The 17,935-nt window shown below is 43.3% G+C and overlaps 1 protein-coding gene across 5 annotated transcripts; it reads right to left on the bottom strand.

Annotated features, from left to right (window-relative positions):
• Positions 1 to 29: 29 nt before the first annotated feature.
• Positions 30 to 17,921, bottom strand: adar (adenosine deaminase RNA specific). 5 transcript variants are annotated; one of them, XM_010786675.1, is made up of 17 exons: positions 17,832 to 17,921; positions 10,028 to 11,758; positions 9,277 to 9,590; positions 8,432 to 8,627; positions 7,934 to 8,136; positions 7,461 to 7,596; positions 7,033 to 7,271; positions 6,169 to 6,325; positions 5,527 to 5,695; positions 5,257 to 5,350; positions 5,027 to 5,143; positions 4,735 to 4,862; positions 3,998 to 4,180; positions 3,782 to 3,894; positions 2,946 to 3,073; positions 2,715 to 2,792; positions 30 to 2,286 (listed from the first exon to the last, which is right to left on the bottom strand). In XM_010786675.1, exons 2-17 carry the CDS (start codon positions 11,630 to 11,632, stop codon positions 1,932 to 1,934), a joined length of 4,215 nt encoding a protein of 1,404 aa, XP_010784977.1. In that variant the 5' UTR covers positions 11,633 to 11,758; positions 17,832 to 17,921; the 3' UTR covers positions 30 to 1,931. The 5 variants fall into 5 exon arrangements, with proteins under 5 accessions (XP_010784977.1, XP_010784973.1, XP_010784976.1 ...); XM_010786671.1 differs by lacking the exon at positions 17,832 to 17,921 and adding an exon at positions 16,900 to 17,020; XM_010786674.1 differs by lacking the exon at positions 17,832 to 17,921 and adding an exon at positions 13,543 to 13,886.
• Positions 17,922 to 17,935: the final 14 nt, after the last annotated feature.

A 17,935-nucleotide genomic window follows, 5' to 3' on the forward strand; every position in this document is an offset into this window, starting at 1 on the left:
GGCGATAAATAAAGCACCAGAAAAGCATCAATCCTTGCTACTAATTTTAATTTTTCGTAACTTTCCAAACATCATTGGTAAAAAAACAGCACATTTCATTGCAGTTTAGTTCAAACATCAGGAACGAAATATAGAAAAGCAATTGCAGATGATTTACAAAATATATACATTAAACGTATACATATACATACACACAGACATATTTACAGTTTTATACTTTAAGATCAATTTCAAATACAGTGGGGTCCAAAAGTCTGAGTCCACTACCGAGAACTGTACATGTAAATGAAAACTACAAAACGTATACAAGTGTTGTTCTCTCAAAGCTTCTGATTTAAATACATTAAACATCAAGATATCAAAGCACATCTCAGGTAATGTAGATTCTCAAAATTGTAAAAAAAGAAAATAAAAGATTAATATAAAATCCTTAAACTACCTGCATTTATTATAAAAACATCATGCAATATTTGGAGAAATTAAGTATTTGACTTTGTTTGTTTTCAAAAAACAAGTTCCCTGAACTGGACTCAGGCTTTTGTCCCCCACTGTAACATCTCTGTGTAAATGTATTTGTATATACCTGATGTATATATTGCACCTTCGATCTACATAAAACAAAAACACCACCACACTCTGCTTAGACAACAACACTGTCCTCACCCAGCCGTCCTCAACAACCGGCCATGCTAAAGCCAGCCTAAAAGCCTTTTGGTAGCCTTTTGCTAGCATGGCCAGTTACTGATGAGTATTTTGCCAGAAGTGAAGAAAATATTAAAAAAAGGAAAAACACTTAAAAAATCACAAAAGCAATAACAACAGAGATATTGTACTTCTTAGAGGTCGTGACATCAGTTATTCTTTATAAGCACAGAGAAATCATAGGACTGATCAAAGGGGCGCGCTGACCTACGCTACGCTAATGGAGACAATGCAACGACATGTGGATAGATGCAGGGTGTACGGCAAGTTCAAATGTGACTTAAAGGGGCCTGCTGGATCGAGAGTTGTTGTTAGTGAGTAAATATTTACTTCGCCACTGATCAAAGCGAAAGTCTTCTTATGTACATAACGAGCTGGGACTGTGCAGAGCATGGACTCATTTGCAAGTTTACTCGTGACATCTATCTAGGATGAGTGCAATTTTCAAAAATCAACATTCCTGCTGAGGGCATCCCGATGTGTCTGCTCTCGGTTCTAGAAACAGCTGTTTGTATTTCCATGCAGCAAAACATAGAGAGCCGAAAATATAACAAGCACTCCATGACAGAATACTTCAAACTCATAATGAATGTCATCACAATTACAAACACTACTACAAAGGTGGGTCATATTACGTTGAATGCCAATTAGCAGCACTTGTCAACTACTTGAGCTCTCGTGGCCAAATTAGACAACAAACCAGGGTCTCAAGAGGCCAAATTATCTGGGTCAATACTGCAATTGCAACAGTCAAAGACCCTGCTAAAATGAGTTTATATCTCAAGTAGAACGGTGGAAAAACAATGGCAGCATATGCCAAACACTACAATGACAAAACAAAAATTACAACTTAACCCACAAGTATAAACAGTATGCAATAATACAACCCAGATTTGTTGCAGTGTTTACCACGGTGATTTACTGACTTTTAACTAATCTTTTTTTTGTATGTAGTGTTGACAGTATTCTGTACACCCCGTGGATGTCTGGAGAGGTGTGTCTTTCTTCTATGACCTCCCCATCCTTCAGCCAATGACATCTTGCTCCCCTTCATGTCACTTTCCATCGCTCTGCTCTACAGACTCTCACCATGTTCCATCAGAGGATACAGGACTGTATCTTCTGCTGGCTACATTTGATTGTCCCTTTTTCCTCCGATCCCACCCTTCCAATCTGCCCCTGCCCTGTGCTCCCCCCCGCCGCCCCCCCATATATTTATGTTTCCCCCTTTATGATGCGCTCATCACCGCCACGTCTTGCTTCATCTCCTCTTGCTTGATCTCCATTGCTCCTCCGTTTCTACTGCTGCCGAACCCAAAAGGTAAACTCGATCCATTGTTCGCGTTCTCCTCGCCGGAGTCAAAGCTCTTCTCTTCGAGCGGCTTGCCGATCCACGCGCCGTAACCGTGGCTGCTGAGAGCGCGGAAGAAAAGATCCTTGGCTAGCTGGAAGGACGTGGCAGACATCTTGGCCTGGGAGTAGGAGGGCAGGGAGAGGAGCTCAGTGCGGCCGCTCTTCTGGCACACAGAGCGGAACAGACAGAACAGGTTGGACTTGGAGACCCTAGACACGCTCAGCTTGTTGCTGGAGAGGAGACAATAGAGGGATGTTCAGTGAAAGAGTTCATCAAACAAAGAAAACTGGCACAACTGCTTCTTATTTAGCTGGTTTAACTGCCTGCTGCTCACTGTTTTGGGCCATTCAAAAGGAATGAAGCTTGTGGTTACTTAGCTTTTACTAAAATACAGCAGAGCATTTGAGGATATTTAAAATAAAAAACATTGTTGCCAAGGGTTCTCTCACGTTTGTTTTGTTAAGCGTAATTTATAATAATTATTATAACCACATCTTATATTTCTTTATATATGAGTGCAAACCCAATTTAAACTGATACAGTACAGATAATACATGTTCAAACAAACACAATCCCAGGGATATGTCTTCACAATGATATGTTCTTTGTATCAATTCCACCGTGAGCAATAACTTATACACGAAAAAAAAATAATCACATTTTTGGAAATCGTTTTGGAGGCACACTGAGCGTCTGGGTAAATCCATCTCTGCTTGGGTTAAGAATTGACTTGAATCTGTTGAAGGTTAATAAAGTTGTTAAGAAAAAAAAAACGTTAATAGCACCACGACGCTTCCTAAATAGTAAGGTCGTTACGTTGATAGTAACTCACCATGACAACAATCCAAAGCTATTCGTTAAGAAAAATGTGCCGTCGGGAGATACATACCCGTCCAGTTTGCCTTTGGTGCCGTCCAGCACCTCCACACTGTGCTGGTCCGGATAGCTCCAGTTCACACTGGACTCCTTGGTCTTGCCTGTGTGCCGCGTGGAGTCGTACACACTCACTCTGCCGACCTACAGGAGGAGAGGGAGAAGGGAAAGGAAGAGAGCATCTATTTCAATCAAGCTAATTTAGCCCTTGGTGCAAGTCAGCAAACAGAGCTGCTAAATAAGTGGTAGAATGCATGTGTTAGTGTGACGGCTGCCTCAATTAGAAACAGTAGATTAAACCAATTTCACTAATATGTGAATGAAAGCCAAGGAAGTGTTCAGGAAAAAAGGAACCAGCTGAAGTGTGCCTCGTTGCCAGCTCCTGTATCTCTCCACAATTCGCCCAGCGGCATTGGAGTGACCTACCTGCGCTTTGTTAATTGATGGATGAGCCAAATGTAAAGAAGATGAGCAATGAAGAAACAGGAACAGATAGGAGTGAAGGCAGCTTAATTCAGTATTTTTTGACAATGACCTCAATACCCCTGATTAATGTCCACAAGATTCAAAGGTGTTATTGTCATAAGCACAAAGCTGTAGAAATGGCAATGACATTCTTCTGACCTGAGCTCCTCAACAATGCAACATATACAATAAAATACTAAATAGTGCAAAAAGTCTATACACATGTCAATAGAATATGGGATGTGTAAAAGAACAGAATATGAAATTAAATCATGTAAATTAAGACAAAATTAAATACGGTTTATTGCGGCGATAACTATTTATATAAATTAGTATATTGCAAGATGATAACATTTGATGTTGCCAACAATCTACAAAGCTACTTACCTCTGGGTGATTCAGCATGAAGGGGGGGGGGAGGCTCTGGGTGAACGCCTCCCCGTCTCTGGACAGCCGACAGCAGACAGCACGAGTGAGGTGCCCGTGGCTGTACAGATAGCCTGATGGAAAATTGAGACAAGCAATGTAAAAGTCACTGAATTTCACTGATGTCACCTCTCGTATGTCACATGATCTGTTCCTTATCAGAACACCATGTTTTACCTAGCGTGATGGACTTCAGGTAGATGGGATGCAGGAAATGGGTGAGCAGCGACCCCTGGAGGCCCAGCACGTTCCAGCGCAGGATCTTATCGCTGCAGCTCATGGTGCGCAGCCTCTCGCCGTGCTGGATGCCGTCCCAGGTGGGGACGATGGCACTGGACTCCACCGGGATGGTGCCCTCGCCTGGGTCAAGAGACAACACACATACGGGGGTCACAGGTCTTGCTTCCACACCAGTGAGGGGAATCATTTAAAAAGGTCTCCTATCATGCTATTTTTAGGCATATATTATGGCTCTCAGATATATACAAATATATAAAAAACATGTCTATGATGGGTTTTGCTGAAAATACCAAACAGATCTTGCATTTTAGACATCCCTCATATCCCTCCCTCCAGTACAGCTTAGCTCTGAGTGTTAGCGATGCTTGCTAATGTAAACAAAGACCATATTACGTCCAAAACAGTCGGGCATTGTTTCTGATAGTGCCGTGGGTCCACATGTCCAATATCTGGATCAGCTCTGTTGTACCCCCGTTTTTAGAGATTTGTGTACGGAGGAAAAGAGAGGGGGGTTTTGTTTTCTGACACTTGAGTACCCTGACACACCGGGGGACACATATTTATGTATAAAAGACATCAAAAAGTGTATTTCGCATGATAGGTCCCCTTTAAATCGAAGCGTGGCACTGATACATTTTTGTGAGTGCCAGATGTGTGTCCGTCTCATCTCTCACCGTTCTCCACTTTGGTGCGGAGCTTGCCCTGCTTAGCATTCTCAAAGAGAGGCTGATGACCCTCAACGTCGTCCCCTGACTCACTGCATGACTTGTCAAACAGAGCGCCGTCCCCGCAAGGTGCCGTGCTGTGGACGAGAGAGAAAGACGAGACATGAGGTATTGAAATGAGGAGGTCAACATTGATCCAAACATTCAACAACGATAAATCAGAATGATGGATATGATGGGAATGGGAACAGGAGAAGAACGTGGTGGAGGGAAGGGAGAAAGGAGAAAGAAAACATCTGACCTGATGTAGAGGTGGAAGGTGATGTCAGATTTGATTCGAAGTTTGTTGTCCTCCGCTTGCTCAAATATGCTGTCGTCTGTGCCGTCGTAGTGCTTGATCAGTTCAATGTACAGAAACCTGAGGAGAAAGGAAACAGAAAGTTAGACTTTTAAATAACGTCCTGCAGACTGGGTGGGTCTTTTTTCACAATAGGGGGGATAATTAAAATAAAAAGCAAGATCTATTTCTACCGAACGAATCCCCTTCTGGAGATGATCTCGGCGTGGCAATCGTTGACAGTGTCCCCTTTAAGGCTCAGCTCCTCCCCTTTGACACAGCGATTTCCTGACAGAAAAACAAAACAATAGAAACATATTCAATGTCAGAGCATGAACCAATGCAACGTCTCTTGGTCAGCAGTGACCTAGTTCTGCTTTCTGACAGTATATGCCTCTAAGCACAGAGTTCTATAAAACGTCTTCACATCAAGGAAAAATGCAGGCAAAAGTTGACGGGTGTACCAGTTCCCAGGCTGACAACGGTCCCCAGGCCCTCCCCCCGCCTCATGACGATGGTGGCGAGAATCTTGCGTCCCAGAAGGCTGTGCTGGATACGTGTGGTCAGGGCGTTGAAGCGCTGGTGACTCAACATCGCTATCTGGTCGTGCAAAGTGCTGCCACTCACTGGGAGCTAGAGAGAGGGGTGCAAACAAAATCAAAAAGGAAATGAGGATTATTTAATATTTGGTACGTCTGAAGTATTTATGGCTGTGAAATTCAATGAAACATCTCAGGAAAACTACAATAGCAAGTTATTAAAAGCTTTCCAAATGTGTGTAATGTTTATATTGTGTCATATCAAATTCACTACCTTTTATGCTACAAAGCGATGAAGTGATTCAGTTACTCTGAAGCCACCAAGGTGTGGGGTAGAATAGTCTCAGGGTGTAGTTAACTTAAGACTCCTTATGTTCTAACTGAGGTCACATGTTAGTCTGAGTGGGCAGATGTTATTTTTTATGTGTGATTTGCCAAGGTGAGATGGTTAACCAATTACATGCAGGTGTTGACTGTAACTCCATTATGCTCTGCGTAATCCCCACGTTGAGCCAGAGAAGGCTAATGTTTCATGACAGAAAATGTGAACCATTAAGAAGTCAGTACCTCAGCTGGGATTAGCTCCCCGGTGCGGGCTGCCCTCTCGGCTTCTCCAATCAGAACCCGTAGAGCGGCATCTGCTGCTTCCTGTTTTCCCTGCTTCTTGTTGGACGCACACACTGGAGGGAACCAGCGTCCGCCCAGTTTAGCCTGATATGTGAACCTGAGCAGGTGCAAAGAGAAGGAGGATTTAATAGTTTTTCTCAATCACTTTAAGAACAAAAAGGTCCCAAGGGAACACGAGCAGAGAAAAAGTGTTGTTAGCGGAAAATGACTTTCAATAATGTTCCAAAACTTTTCATTCTTAAAGAAATGTCTTTTTTCCAGGGACACAAAGAAACATATTTTCCCGAGAACATGGTTCCCCGGACAGTCAGAGGATTAGTCTAGTGCAGAGGTCGCATTAACCGAACATTTTCCGCCTATGACGGATTTTTTTTTAACAATGACGGAAAAATCTGAAAGCAGTCCGTCATTTTTGACAGATTCGAACAAACTCGGAACAGCGCCAAAGCTTCCCCGTAGCGAGGCTCCGGTGTTATCCCGTGTTATGCATGCCCGCCAAAAAGGAAATGATATCGTTTCCAAACCTAACTTTGTCGTACAAATCATTGAAATGTCTGGGAGTTTTTTGCTTTACGCTGTGCGCGCTCCCGTGAGGTGCAGTGGGCATGCATAACACGGCATAACACCGGAGCGTGCTTCCCCCCCCCGCCGAGTTGTGTACAGAGTAGACCGACGGGTAATAATGTATTTTGAAGAAATTGTTTACGATCCTGTCCGTCAAAAAGACGGGCAGCGAAAAAGTCTAGCGCCACCTCTGGTCTAGTGTGTACATGTTATCTGTGCTTTCATGCAGCTCACACATACTTGGGCTCGTGCGGGGGCCCGGACTGGCCCACCAGTCGGATCTCAGCAGCAAAGCCCCGGGCTCTAGCGTACTCCAGAAGACCCGACACTGCGTTGTTGTTGAGGTGGTTAATGAGGTCTCCGACCCCTGCCTCGTGAGCCGCTCGCAACTCGTCTGCAGTCAGAGGGGGCAAAGAGGGACATGTAGTCCCAGACCCACTGCCATCGTTATCACTGGAGGAGCCCAGGGGCAACTGAGGCTGGAGAGGGGAGAAGGAGAGATTTGAACAGTATTGAGCAAATTGAGCAGAACAGCCTGACAGAGGCCACACAATAATTTATTTCAGCCTCCAGGGCGATCTGCTCGTTTTCTAAAGACATTATACTCATTTTGAAGATGTGCAAAGCCCTTCTCTTCCCTCCTTTATTCTCTGCCTCCGAGTCCTCACCTTGTTGAGCTGCAGTCTCCCGTCAGCCATTAACTCTTTCACAGCCTCCTCTGCAGCCAGCTGGCGGGCTGCCTTCTTGCTCGGAGCTGAGGCCTCCAGAAACAAGCTCTCTCCGACCTTCACCCTGTACATGAACCTGGACACAGATGGTTAGGATGAGTGGAAAGACAGAAAGGGAGAGAAATCATTTATTATGTTACACTTGCCTGCCCTTAATGATAAACAAGAAGACACAACAGAGTATACGCTATCATTTACAAGTGGTCATGCATGCAGCATTTTTAGAAAGTGACCCAAGGAACACAAAAGCTGTCATTATATCTACCAGTCAGCTGCCTAAAGGGATAGGTCATAAATAAAGAGAGAGTAGACTGAGACAGTGTTGTGTGTTTGTCAGCTGACTACAGTACTGACATTTTGGATAGAAGATAATCCAAACGGATGGACACAGAGGAGGGGGAGAGGGTCAGTACCTCGGGTCATGGGGTGGGCCGGCCTGCCCGGTGATGATGAACTCGATGGGGCTCTCGCTGCGCTGGCTGTACTCCATGAGGACCGACACAGGATTCTTCCCACCGGGCAGAGAGCGGGACAGCGGCGGTCGAGGTGCTTCCACCGTCCCCATCCCTTCCACACTCGTGGTCCCAAAACCACCGCCTGTGCCTTCAGCTGGCACCTGGGATGCAGCGGGAGACAACAAATATATTTTCTACCAGGGCTGGACATAATCACAGATAACATGTCAGCCTTCGTATCTTCTAAAACTTGACTTGTGTATGTGTACTCGGCTGTTTACAGTGTCTGCTTTGAAGCATTAAATGAAGTTATACCTACTAAGGCTGAGCGAAACAACATTTACATATCAAATTGGTTACATTTGAAATTGCAACTTTGGGGGACTTAAGATGGCTGATGGGGGTCTTAAGATGGCTGATGGGAGCTTTTTTCCACACATTTAATGAAGAACTTACACTGGGGTCTGGGAGCACTTCCATCACCTGGTCCACATTGGCGGCATTTCCATCGCCTCCTGTGCTCGGCCCTCCTTGCATCTCTGCGATCAGAATTTGCAGGGTGGTGGCAGCAGCGTCCTTTTTGGCAACCTTTTTACTGGACGCCTCTGCGACAGGAAACAGCCTTCCATTGAGCAGCACCTGCATACGAAATCTGGCACGGGAACGTGGGAGGGGGGGGAACATTTACAAAGATTAGACACAGTGATTCGTCAATACATGATTCATTGAGCAGCACCAATTTTTCTTCCTAAGACCTGTACAAATAAATTGTCATTGTTAATTGGCAACATCATGTGTCTTCATTAAGGCTGGTATATTTCCCACAGACTTTGAATCGATAAATGAGTCAACAGGTGCTTTACAGAAAGTAAGAAATGTGGGCAGATCAACAAAAAGATGCCTTTCACACAATGAAAAGACGGATAGCATTTCATCACCCGTGTCTGTAACCTTGTAACATTTAGGGATGCCCTGATCTAACTTTTACTTTCCTGGTACCTCAACTAAGAGCATGTTCTGTTACAGATCACTCCAACGGGGATTTTGTTACCCCAAATGTTAGGTTTACATGCAACTATTTAGGTATGTTTAATAAGAGATGCACTGGAAACTAAGTTGTTGACCTGCTGTGACTTGATGAATGTTACAGATACAATGACATTGACAAATACATTGTATTTAAAGTGAATTGTTCAATACCTGATCTATAAACAGCACCCTGGATTGATTCCTAGCTAGTCTTTAATATTACAACATGACTGAAAAGACAATGATGATACATATCATTTTTTGTGGCGAACCTTGGGTCGTGAGAGGGTCCCGACTGGTCGAGGAGCTGGAACTCACAGGTGTGTCCCAGATACTGGGCGTACTCCATGAGGCCGCTGACAGGGTTCTTCAGCTTCACCTCCTGCAGTTTGGCCCACAGGTTCTGGGGAGGTGGAGCAGCCAGCGACACAGCCACAGTTCCCACAGAGCTATTCGCATGATCTGCTAGTAGTTTCCCAGCGTCTGTCTCTCTGCGGATGGCGTTCAGGAATTCTGGGATCTCGTCAGTGGCCCACTGTCCTTCGTTTGCCTCTAGCTCTTTAGATGGGGTGAGGAAGGATTCAGGCTAAAAAAGGGGAAAGCAGAGGTAACGGGTTAATAAAATCAAGGTAGACCTCCAAGGCTGGTAACCTCAACTCATCAAGTAAACAGACATTTCACATCATCCAAGGACAACGTGTAGTTTACATGCAAGCCCTAACATTTGTTTCCAGTAAACATTATGCTACTGTCGGTCTTGTTAGCGTAATATAAAGACTGTAAACAGCAATTAAAGTGTAGGCTATTTCCCACTGTCAAACTGCTTATAAATCACTTTGTAGAGGCTGCACGTGGTGGGAAACACTTTTGATTACCTAGGAATTGTTGGCTGCCAATAAAGTAATGTATCCAGGTCAAATAGATTCCATTTTTTTTTGTTTAGTTATGTTATTAAAATGTATGCCAATGAGTCATGCCTCTTATGTTTTGTGTATCATTGTATATTTATATGAAATTAATCACCTTGATAGTGTGACCATCAGGGAGTGGCTGGGGTTCGAGGCCTGGGATTGGCAGTAGTCGAGACGAAGGGAGAATACCAGAGCCTTCTCCCTTTGCTCCTCTACCGGGTTCCTGCCCCATCTGACCCCCCTCATTGCGAGGGCTCGTGGCGGCTTTAATGCTCCTTTCCATCCTCTCTCTGCGGTGGGTGGAGAGCTCCCAGGTGTGAGGGGTAACTTCAGAGTTCTTAATGACTTCACCTTGTTTCTCCAGCGAGCAGAGGGTGGGATTCACCCGATTGGCACTCCTAAGACCCAGATTTTTGGATATGAGCAGAGCATTTGCCTCCCCTGCAGTGAGGAGGTACTGCAGAATTTGATCTTTCTGCTCGGCCATTGCGGGAAGTGCGAGTTCGGGAACAGGGGAACTCGAAGCACAGGGGGGATGTTTCACCTGCTGGTGACCTTTTGCTGGTGACAGGGATTGCTCAAACTCAGATGACTCTGAAGAGGAGGAGCAGGAAGAAATGGATTCTGTGTCACAGTCCTCTTCTTCTTCTTGTCCCCTGCTTTCTTCTGTGTCTGTTTTTAGCTCAACCTTGACTTCACGATCTGCAGGGTGTCCTGGGCTAACACACAGATGGGAAGGTGAACTTTGTACTTTATAATTGTGATCTTCCTTGCCACTGAGAGGCTCTCTGTAAAGACTCCACTCGGGAGGGAGGAGTCCTTGCTTCAAGACTTTCTGAGAGCGCTCCAAAGAGTAGAGAGCCTGGTTCACTATCTTTTTAGGCAGACGCAGTTGTTTGCTCAACAATTTTGCACATATACAGTTGTTCGGCTTCAAAGCAGCCAAAACCCTGTAAACTTGGTCCTGGATGTCAGAAGTTAGAGCGATTGTCGAGCTTGAACTTGCTGAGCTGCTCGATGCAGAATGTCTGACAAACCTCTCTCCTCCTCTCTTGGGAGATTCTCGATGAAGGGATAGATTATGTAAATCGTCACACAACGAGTCTGCTTGAACACACCTTGAGTATTGGTTGTGCTTCTGCGCTTGCAACTGGTTAGGATTCGGGTGTCGAGGACCTAGGGTGCCTCTCGGGGCTCCTGGGTATACAGACCTCTGATCCTGACTGTACCCCCCTCTACCTCTTGGGCTGTTGTTAGGGTATGGGTATCTGTTGTAACCTGACTGGGGCTGGTATGAACAATTAGGCCACCTGTCAGATGTGACTCCGCCTCCTCCACGCAGATTGGCTCTGAACTGTGGCGCCTCAGAGCTGTGTCCTCTCAGAAAGTCTGCTTGTTGGTACTGAAAGGAACTGGGACAAGGACTGGGGCTCTGATTCTGATAATGTGAGCTGTTAGGGACGTCTGGTTTAGGGGTGACTTTATTTTGCTTTGATAAGGGGGGAGCAGGGGGGGTGAGATGAGCTGGGGGCGGCTGTGTGGGCCCTACAGGACGAGGAGGGCTGTTGTAGTAACTCGAATATGGGCTCTGCGGTGGGCCAGCTCTAGGGTAAAAGGAGACTGGGCCAGGCCTGTAGTTATTGTCCTTAGCTTGGAAGTCAGGTGGAGGATGCCGGTGGTACTGTTCTCTGTAGGGCCCTCCTCTACCTCTGCTCATAGCGCAGGGGTGGAGCGTGAAGGGGGCCGGTGCAGCTTGTGGGGCAGATTCTGTGAGAGTGTGCGTCCTCTAGCACAAAGAGCAGACCTGGTGGAAGGTCAGGGAAGGCCAGTTTCAGCAGAGCATCTGCAATACAAACAAAGGTCAATGTTAGGAGATTATCAAAGGGAACAAAATAATTTAACAATGTAAAAATGAGCAGCTGCATTAAGGCCAGATACAGTTATTTTCCAACCAATTATACACAAATGTGTGCCCCGCTGGCAAATCCGCAACCTGCTTAAGTGTCCTTGGATAAGTTAGTGAACCTATACCAGCAAGGACACGTAATTAAAGTCTGGCCTTCTTAAAATACACTATAAAACAGTGGGCAATGGAACTTCAGGGTATAATTGAAAACTAATTAAATTATCTGCAAAGGATAGGCTGTCAAATAAATCAAAACTGTTAACATTGCTGTGTATATCTCCAGACTATGCTCCTGTCAGTGTACAAGGATACCGAGTGGTGACAAACTGTCTCTTCCAGCCACACTGAAACATAATCCCAGGGTGAAAGGATGGTGATTAATAATTCAGACCTTCTTGTGACTATTCTGTTTTATTTCTGGCCTTACAAATTATTGCTGGACCTGGATCCATAGCAGAGAGGGAAAGTGAGACACTGGTGCAGACGAAAAGGGCAGTTTCAAGGACACAAGAACGTAAAGGGCAGCCTGTCAGTGACAAGCTGTGGACAGAAAACCTTGTAGTTGCCAGCTGACAGTCCTGACTATGAGGAGCATATTTTGCACAGCAAGGTTTTCCCCTCCTCTTAAAACACACCTGAACACTTTCAGCAAAAGTGAAGAACCCAAACTGCATAGTGCTGAATTCCAATATCCTGCTATTGAACAACAAACATTGATTCAGCTTCAAGTGTCATATCTGACAAGACTCAATAATGTCTAAATCAGTGAGACTGACAACAAGGAGACACACAATACTGAGTTTCAATTTCATCCCCCTGGCCCAGTCAGCATCACCGGTCTGTCACATAGAGCTGAGCTGGCCTGAACACCGCCACATTAATAAAGAACAACATAGTGTTGGTTCATCACAGTAATAGGGGCCGACAGGGCCGGCAGCCCAGGGGCCAAACGTGGCTCGGGGTGACTCATCTTGACCCTGATGCAAAGCAACAGTTGACAGCCAAAATAACAAACAAAAAAATATGAACCCACTGTCATTATGCTCCTCTCTGTTATGAGCCGGAGGAGACGCATGGGTATGATGACAACCCATATGACAAATGATGAATCAACTCTTTTGCTCACTTCATTAGGGCTGCTCGATTATGGCAAAAATCATAATCTCGATTATTTGGGTCAATAATTGATATCACGATTATTAAAAACGATTATCCATTTACTTTGAAAACATCAATTTATTGGAGAAAGCAATATGTGAACAGTATGTTTTGAACAGTTGATTACCCTGAACTTTAAGTATAATTAAACTGAAAAAAATAAAATTGTAATAATAATAATAAAAAAATTATCGTTTTATTTCAATTACGTTGTTTTCGTAATCGTTGCAAAACATAATCGTAATTGCGATTAAAATACTATTAATTGAGCAGCCCTACACTTCATGCTGTTATGTCAGAAAGCACATTACAATACCACCAATACACAGTCTGATGTCCATCACTGAGACCACGGTCAAGTTAGAAGTGCAAAGATTAAGCCTGGTAAATGCTCCAATTCCAGTGTTATGTTGAATCACAAGTGCATGCAACAACGACTCACACTCTTACTTTACATGGCCTTGTGAATCTCACCTATAGGAGGAGTAAGAGGCGGCGGTGAAAAAAAGAGAGAATTTAACGTTAGTGCTCCGGTAGCCTCGCAATGACCAATAAATACTCACGTGTTAATTAAAAGCAATTCCAATTCACTAATCATATCGTAAATAAGTTAAGTAAGCACGGAACCCGTTGTCGATCAGAAATAGTTACGATGATCTTGTTTAATGAAACGGCAAAAGTGTTATCCAACGCGCAGTTGTTTCTTCCGCTTTGAGGAGAAGAGGTTCTTTCTGTAGCGTCTACAGTAAAATCTCCAGCTCGCTTATTTATGTTGTAGGCAGGGGGGTAAAAAACGCGTTGCTGACTATTGCACCACGTCGGTTGGGGGTATAATCACTGCATGACTCGGGTAAGGAAAGGGAAACAATACGATAAGCGCAATAAACACGACTTAAGTTTCGAATTCATTTCTGAGGATAAGTTATGTTTCTGGGTTGGTCACGTGACCTGCAGAGGTGCACACAGACTGACTGCACACATGGGCAGAAAATGTCTGTAAGCAGTGGCGGTTGTAGACCAATTTGACTTGGGGGGGGGCACAATAAAAGCGGGTTAAAAAGACAAAGATAGTATAAAGTAATTGTGTAAAATAAACATAAAATACAGAAATTGGTAGGCCTATTTGTTTTAGTAAAATTAAGTTACAGTCCTTTGTTTCAGTAGTTTTTTTAGAGTATTTGTTTTAGTAACTTTAAGTGACAATTTAATTAAAAAACATAAACAGTATTTGCTTATAAGGTAATGAAGAGTTTAATCTCCACTGTACATATGGGTCTCTGATTTAATTCCAATAAATCGTAATATTGTAACCTTTTTTTTTTTTAAGGGGGGCCACAGGGGGTTCCCCTGGTCAGTGTTACAGCTGGATGCAAGAGTTTATTTTTCATCATAGCGATGTGGAATGAAGAAACCGAAGACCAGCGCACACGCTATTTGTTGTTTGTTTATATCACGCAGTGGGTTCTTCTTCTCTCGGTTATCACCCAGTCTGTCTTTCGGTTGTTGCCTCTTTTGAATGACGAATACACACTACTGCCGCCTGCTGGTAAGGAGAGTTATTGCCACTCAAGCATGCACAGTTTGTACGTGCTACTTGGCCGTCGGCTGAAGTCTTTGCGGTGTGTTCCAGTGCGAAACATGGCCAAGACGCAGGAGACGTGAGGCGAACACAGTCGTGTTCTCTCGGGACGTGTTCTTTGGTGTGTCTGGGCCTTAAGAAAGTAATACGTACACAGGCTCTTCTGTGGGTACTGCTTCATGGTTAAAGAGGTCAATCTGTGTTACTGTTGAGCTGCAAGGACNGACGCCGGCTGGAGCTAGCCCTCTGCGGCTCCGTTAGCTCCGGCGACCACCACAGGGATAATTGGGTCCCCTATTAACATTTGCTCCCGTTTAGCATTATGGGCGTCATAGCCATAGACTATAAAAGTCTTACCCAAGGCTGAATCATAAACTAAAATGTATATGTATGTATAAAGGGCTATGTCCTTAGCTGGCTAATAAGTAACAAGCTAAGCTACCAAGCACACAAATACCTGCGAACGGGGTTAACATGTATAATATTATCATTTTAGACTTCTTGGAAGTTCTGTTAGTACATTCAAGCGCACAGCACGACATTTTAATTGTCTGGTATTGGTAACAATATTCCCTAAAAGGCACAATCACCACGAACACGGCTAAAGCTAAAGGGTCAAGTACAGTACTATGACTAACTAACGTTGTAGCCTCTATGGTTGTAGCCTAGCAGAGTGGACAAGTTGCTGTTAGCCGACAGTGAGGCATGTACATGTCCATCAAAGTGACCACGCCCTAATTTATGCAAAAACATTAAGACCTAATATAAATAAAAGGGTCGTGTTAGAAAACAATTCACTCACAGATTCATAATTATGAAGGTGTAATCTAACTATATCGATAATATTTATTGCATCCATGGGTAGAAACATGTTTTCTTTCTGCTGTAAAGTTGGGCATTTTAACAAGGGGGTCTATGGAAATTGCTCCTTTCTGCAGTCAGTCCCTAGCGGCCCATGTATGAACTATTTTGACTCCACTTCGAGCGATATAATTACTAACAAAGCACTTATATACTAATAAAGGACTGGCTTATCTAAAGCCAGTTGAGTAGCACTTGAAATGTTTGGCTCTATGAAACCTGATGTACTTATATGATTCTGTTTTCTTCAAGGTTGTATCTTCCTGGTCGAATGTACTTATTGTAAGTCGCTTTGGATAAAAGCGTCAGCTAAATGCAATGTAATGTAATGTAATGTAAATGCAGTGTGTTGCACTTCCGTATTGGCGTCCCGGCTGTTCCCCAGAGTTTGCCGCTTGGTATTTTCTCATGTCTGTGTTTCTCTCTTATTCTGTTGCTGCTATAACACCTGAACTTCACTACAGGGATCAATAAAGGTCCATCTTATCTTTAAAAAGGCACTGAAACATTCGTGAAAATATGAATGAGTTCATTTAACTACATCAGCAGTGTGTTCCGTTTACAGTTCAAATCTACCAGGCGGCATAGAAATATTAGATGCAGACTAAAGCCATGTACTCAAACTCTGCTATGGTAAAAGTTTGACAAGATGTCTCATCAAACCAACCATTAAATAAACACTGACAATTTATTCTGACAACTCATGAGAGTAAACGTTACAGATCTATGACGTTCTGAATAGAGTTATCTCTGGGCTAATGTGAGATACACGAGATATACACTCTATAACGTTACACATTGTAAAACTTGACTTTATTTTGCAGGGTCAAACACTAAGGGAGGAAAACTCTCACTGTCATCACCTTGCTTTTGCTTTTGTCGGAATCCTTTATGTTACCAAGTAGGTTAACACATACGAGGAATTCACTTTGGTAAATGGTGCATTCAAAGACACAGAGAGAAGAATACGTAGCAAAAAATGAATATACAAAGCTATTTGAAAAACAATGTTCAAAATAAAGAAGATATTTACACAAAATAGAGTTATGTGAGAAACTGAGTACAGTAAAATCACATAAACTAGGTCAAATACTATACTATATTCAAAGTGGAGAGCTGTGTGGACGAATTATAAGAAAAAAGGAACCAGGAGCAGCTACAGGTTATACGTGTTGCTTAAATGCGATAAAAGCCACTGAGAGACACGTGTTCGGACATGTTCTCCCTGAATGTGTTACTGTGAAGCCTTATTTACAGTGCTAGCAGATATAGGTTAGCAGTATTTTACAGAACAGCGTTCTTCCTGCAGCTAACCTTAGCTTCACTCCTAGCCTTCAATGCACCGCACTGCCACTGCACCATTTCCCACTATATCCTGCAGCACCGCTAACCACCGTCTGCTAACGCAAAAACCCTTAACCTACATGTAACTCAAGCCGTCAACATGACAAAAAGAACCATACTGTATTTAATAGATTACCTGAATTGGCTATGATTCGCCTCGTGTTGAATAACTCAATGCGATGATATCGGTGATACACAAACAATCAAAGAACTGGTGCGCGAAGAAGTGACGCCCATCGCTCGCGACAAACAGCTAGCGTCGCGTGCGGATGACGCAGCCGCACGGGCAAGGTTCGTATATTTTTGAACGTGTCCTCTGCAAGTGTTTTTAACATTTTGGGTGAATAACTTTTGCTCAAGCAGGGCTCTTTTTTCTATTAAGAGTAGGCTTTGTCTGATCAAATTGCTTTTAGACTTGATCATGAATTTAACTTTTGCCAAGGCAGATAATATTGTTTCTGCAATAAACACAAGAATAAGAAACATACAATAATATATGTAGCCTAAAGTGTATAAGTAGTGACCATGGTAGTGACCTAATACGACATCACTGCCAACAGAACAATCATAGTAATATACAAAAAGCAAAATAAGTAATTAAAAAAGAAAAAATGTGTCACAGGGTATTGTTGTTTTTTTCACAGTCATAACGTAAGAGTGGGACTAAAGTGCTATTCTAAGGTTAAAACCTGATCTATAGAATATAGTAGGCTCCTGTTTTTACACGTAATTAACTTGTTATCGTATTTGTACAGGTAACAGGAACATATTTTATTTAAATCTAAAAATATAGTGATGTTTTGGGAGATCAGACCACATTTTATAATTTGCACTTCACTATCACATCCAGAGGGTGTCAGCATTACTCTGTGAATGTATTGAAGTCAGAAGAACGCTTTCTGGTTTATGTGAACAAAAAAATTGACAGACTTATAACTTATAACTGTTTAAATTATTGAATGATTAAAGAAAAAATATTTTCCCTATAGATCCCCATTGTGTTTACACACAATATTCTTGTTTTTCTACTTTCATTTCCTCCACAAGATTTGATTTAGATCCACTTACTGCTGCAATATAATCCCATGATTTGCATCCATAGTCCCTCTTGAAATCCGTGCCAAGTGAGCAGGTGCAGGATTGGCTGGGCTCTGGCTGAGCACAGAGGCGTG

Source organism: Notothenia coriiceps, unplaced genomic scaffold (genome assembly GCF_000735185.1).
Source record: "Notothenia coriiceps isolate Sejong01 unplaced genomic scaffold, NC01 NC01_scaffold00029437, whole genome shotgun sequence".
In the NCBI taxonomy this organism is placed as follows: Eukaryota; Metazoa; Chordata; class Actinopteri; order Perciformes; family Nototheniidae; genus Notothenia; species Notothenia coriiceps.

Excerpts from the sequence above, each read along its gene's own strand:
- adar (XM_010786675.1), bottom strand. The coding sequence starts at position 11,632 with ATGAGCAGAGGTAGAGGAGGGCCCTACAGAGAACAGTACCACCGGCAT. Across the intron at positions 8,628-9,276 it reads GGACCCTCTCACGACCCAAG|ATTTCGTATGCAGGTGCTGC; the intron begins GTTCGCCACAAA and ends TTCCCGTGCCAG. Across the intron at positions 5,144-5,256 it reads TCCAGAAGGGGATTCGTTCG|GTTTCTGTACATTGAACTGA; the intron begins GTAGAAATAGAT and ends CTTTCTCCTCAG.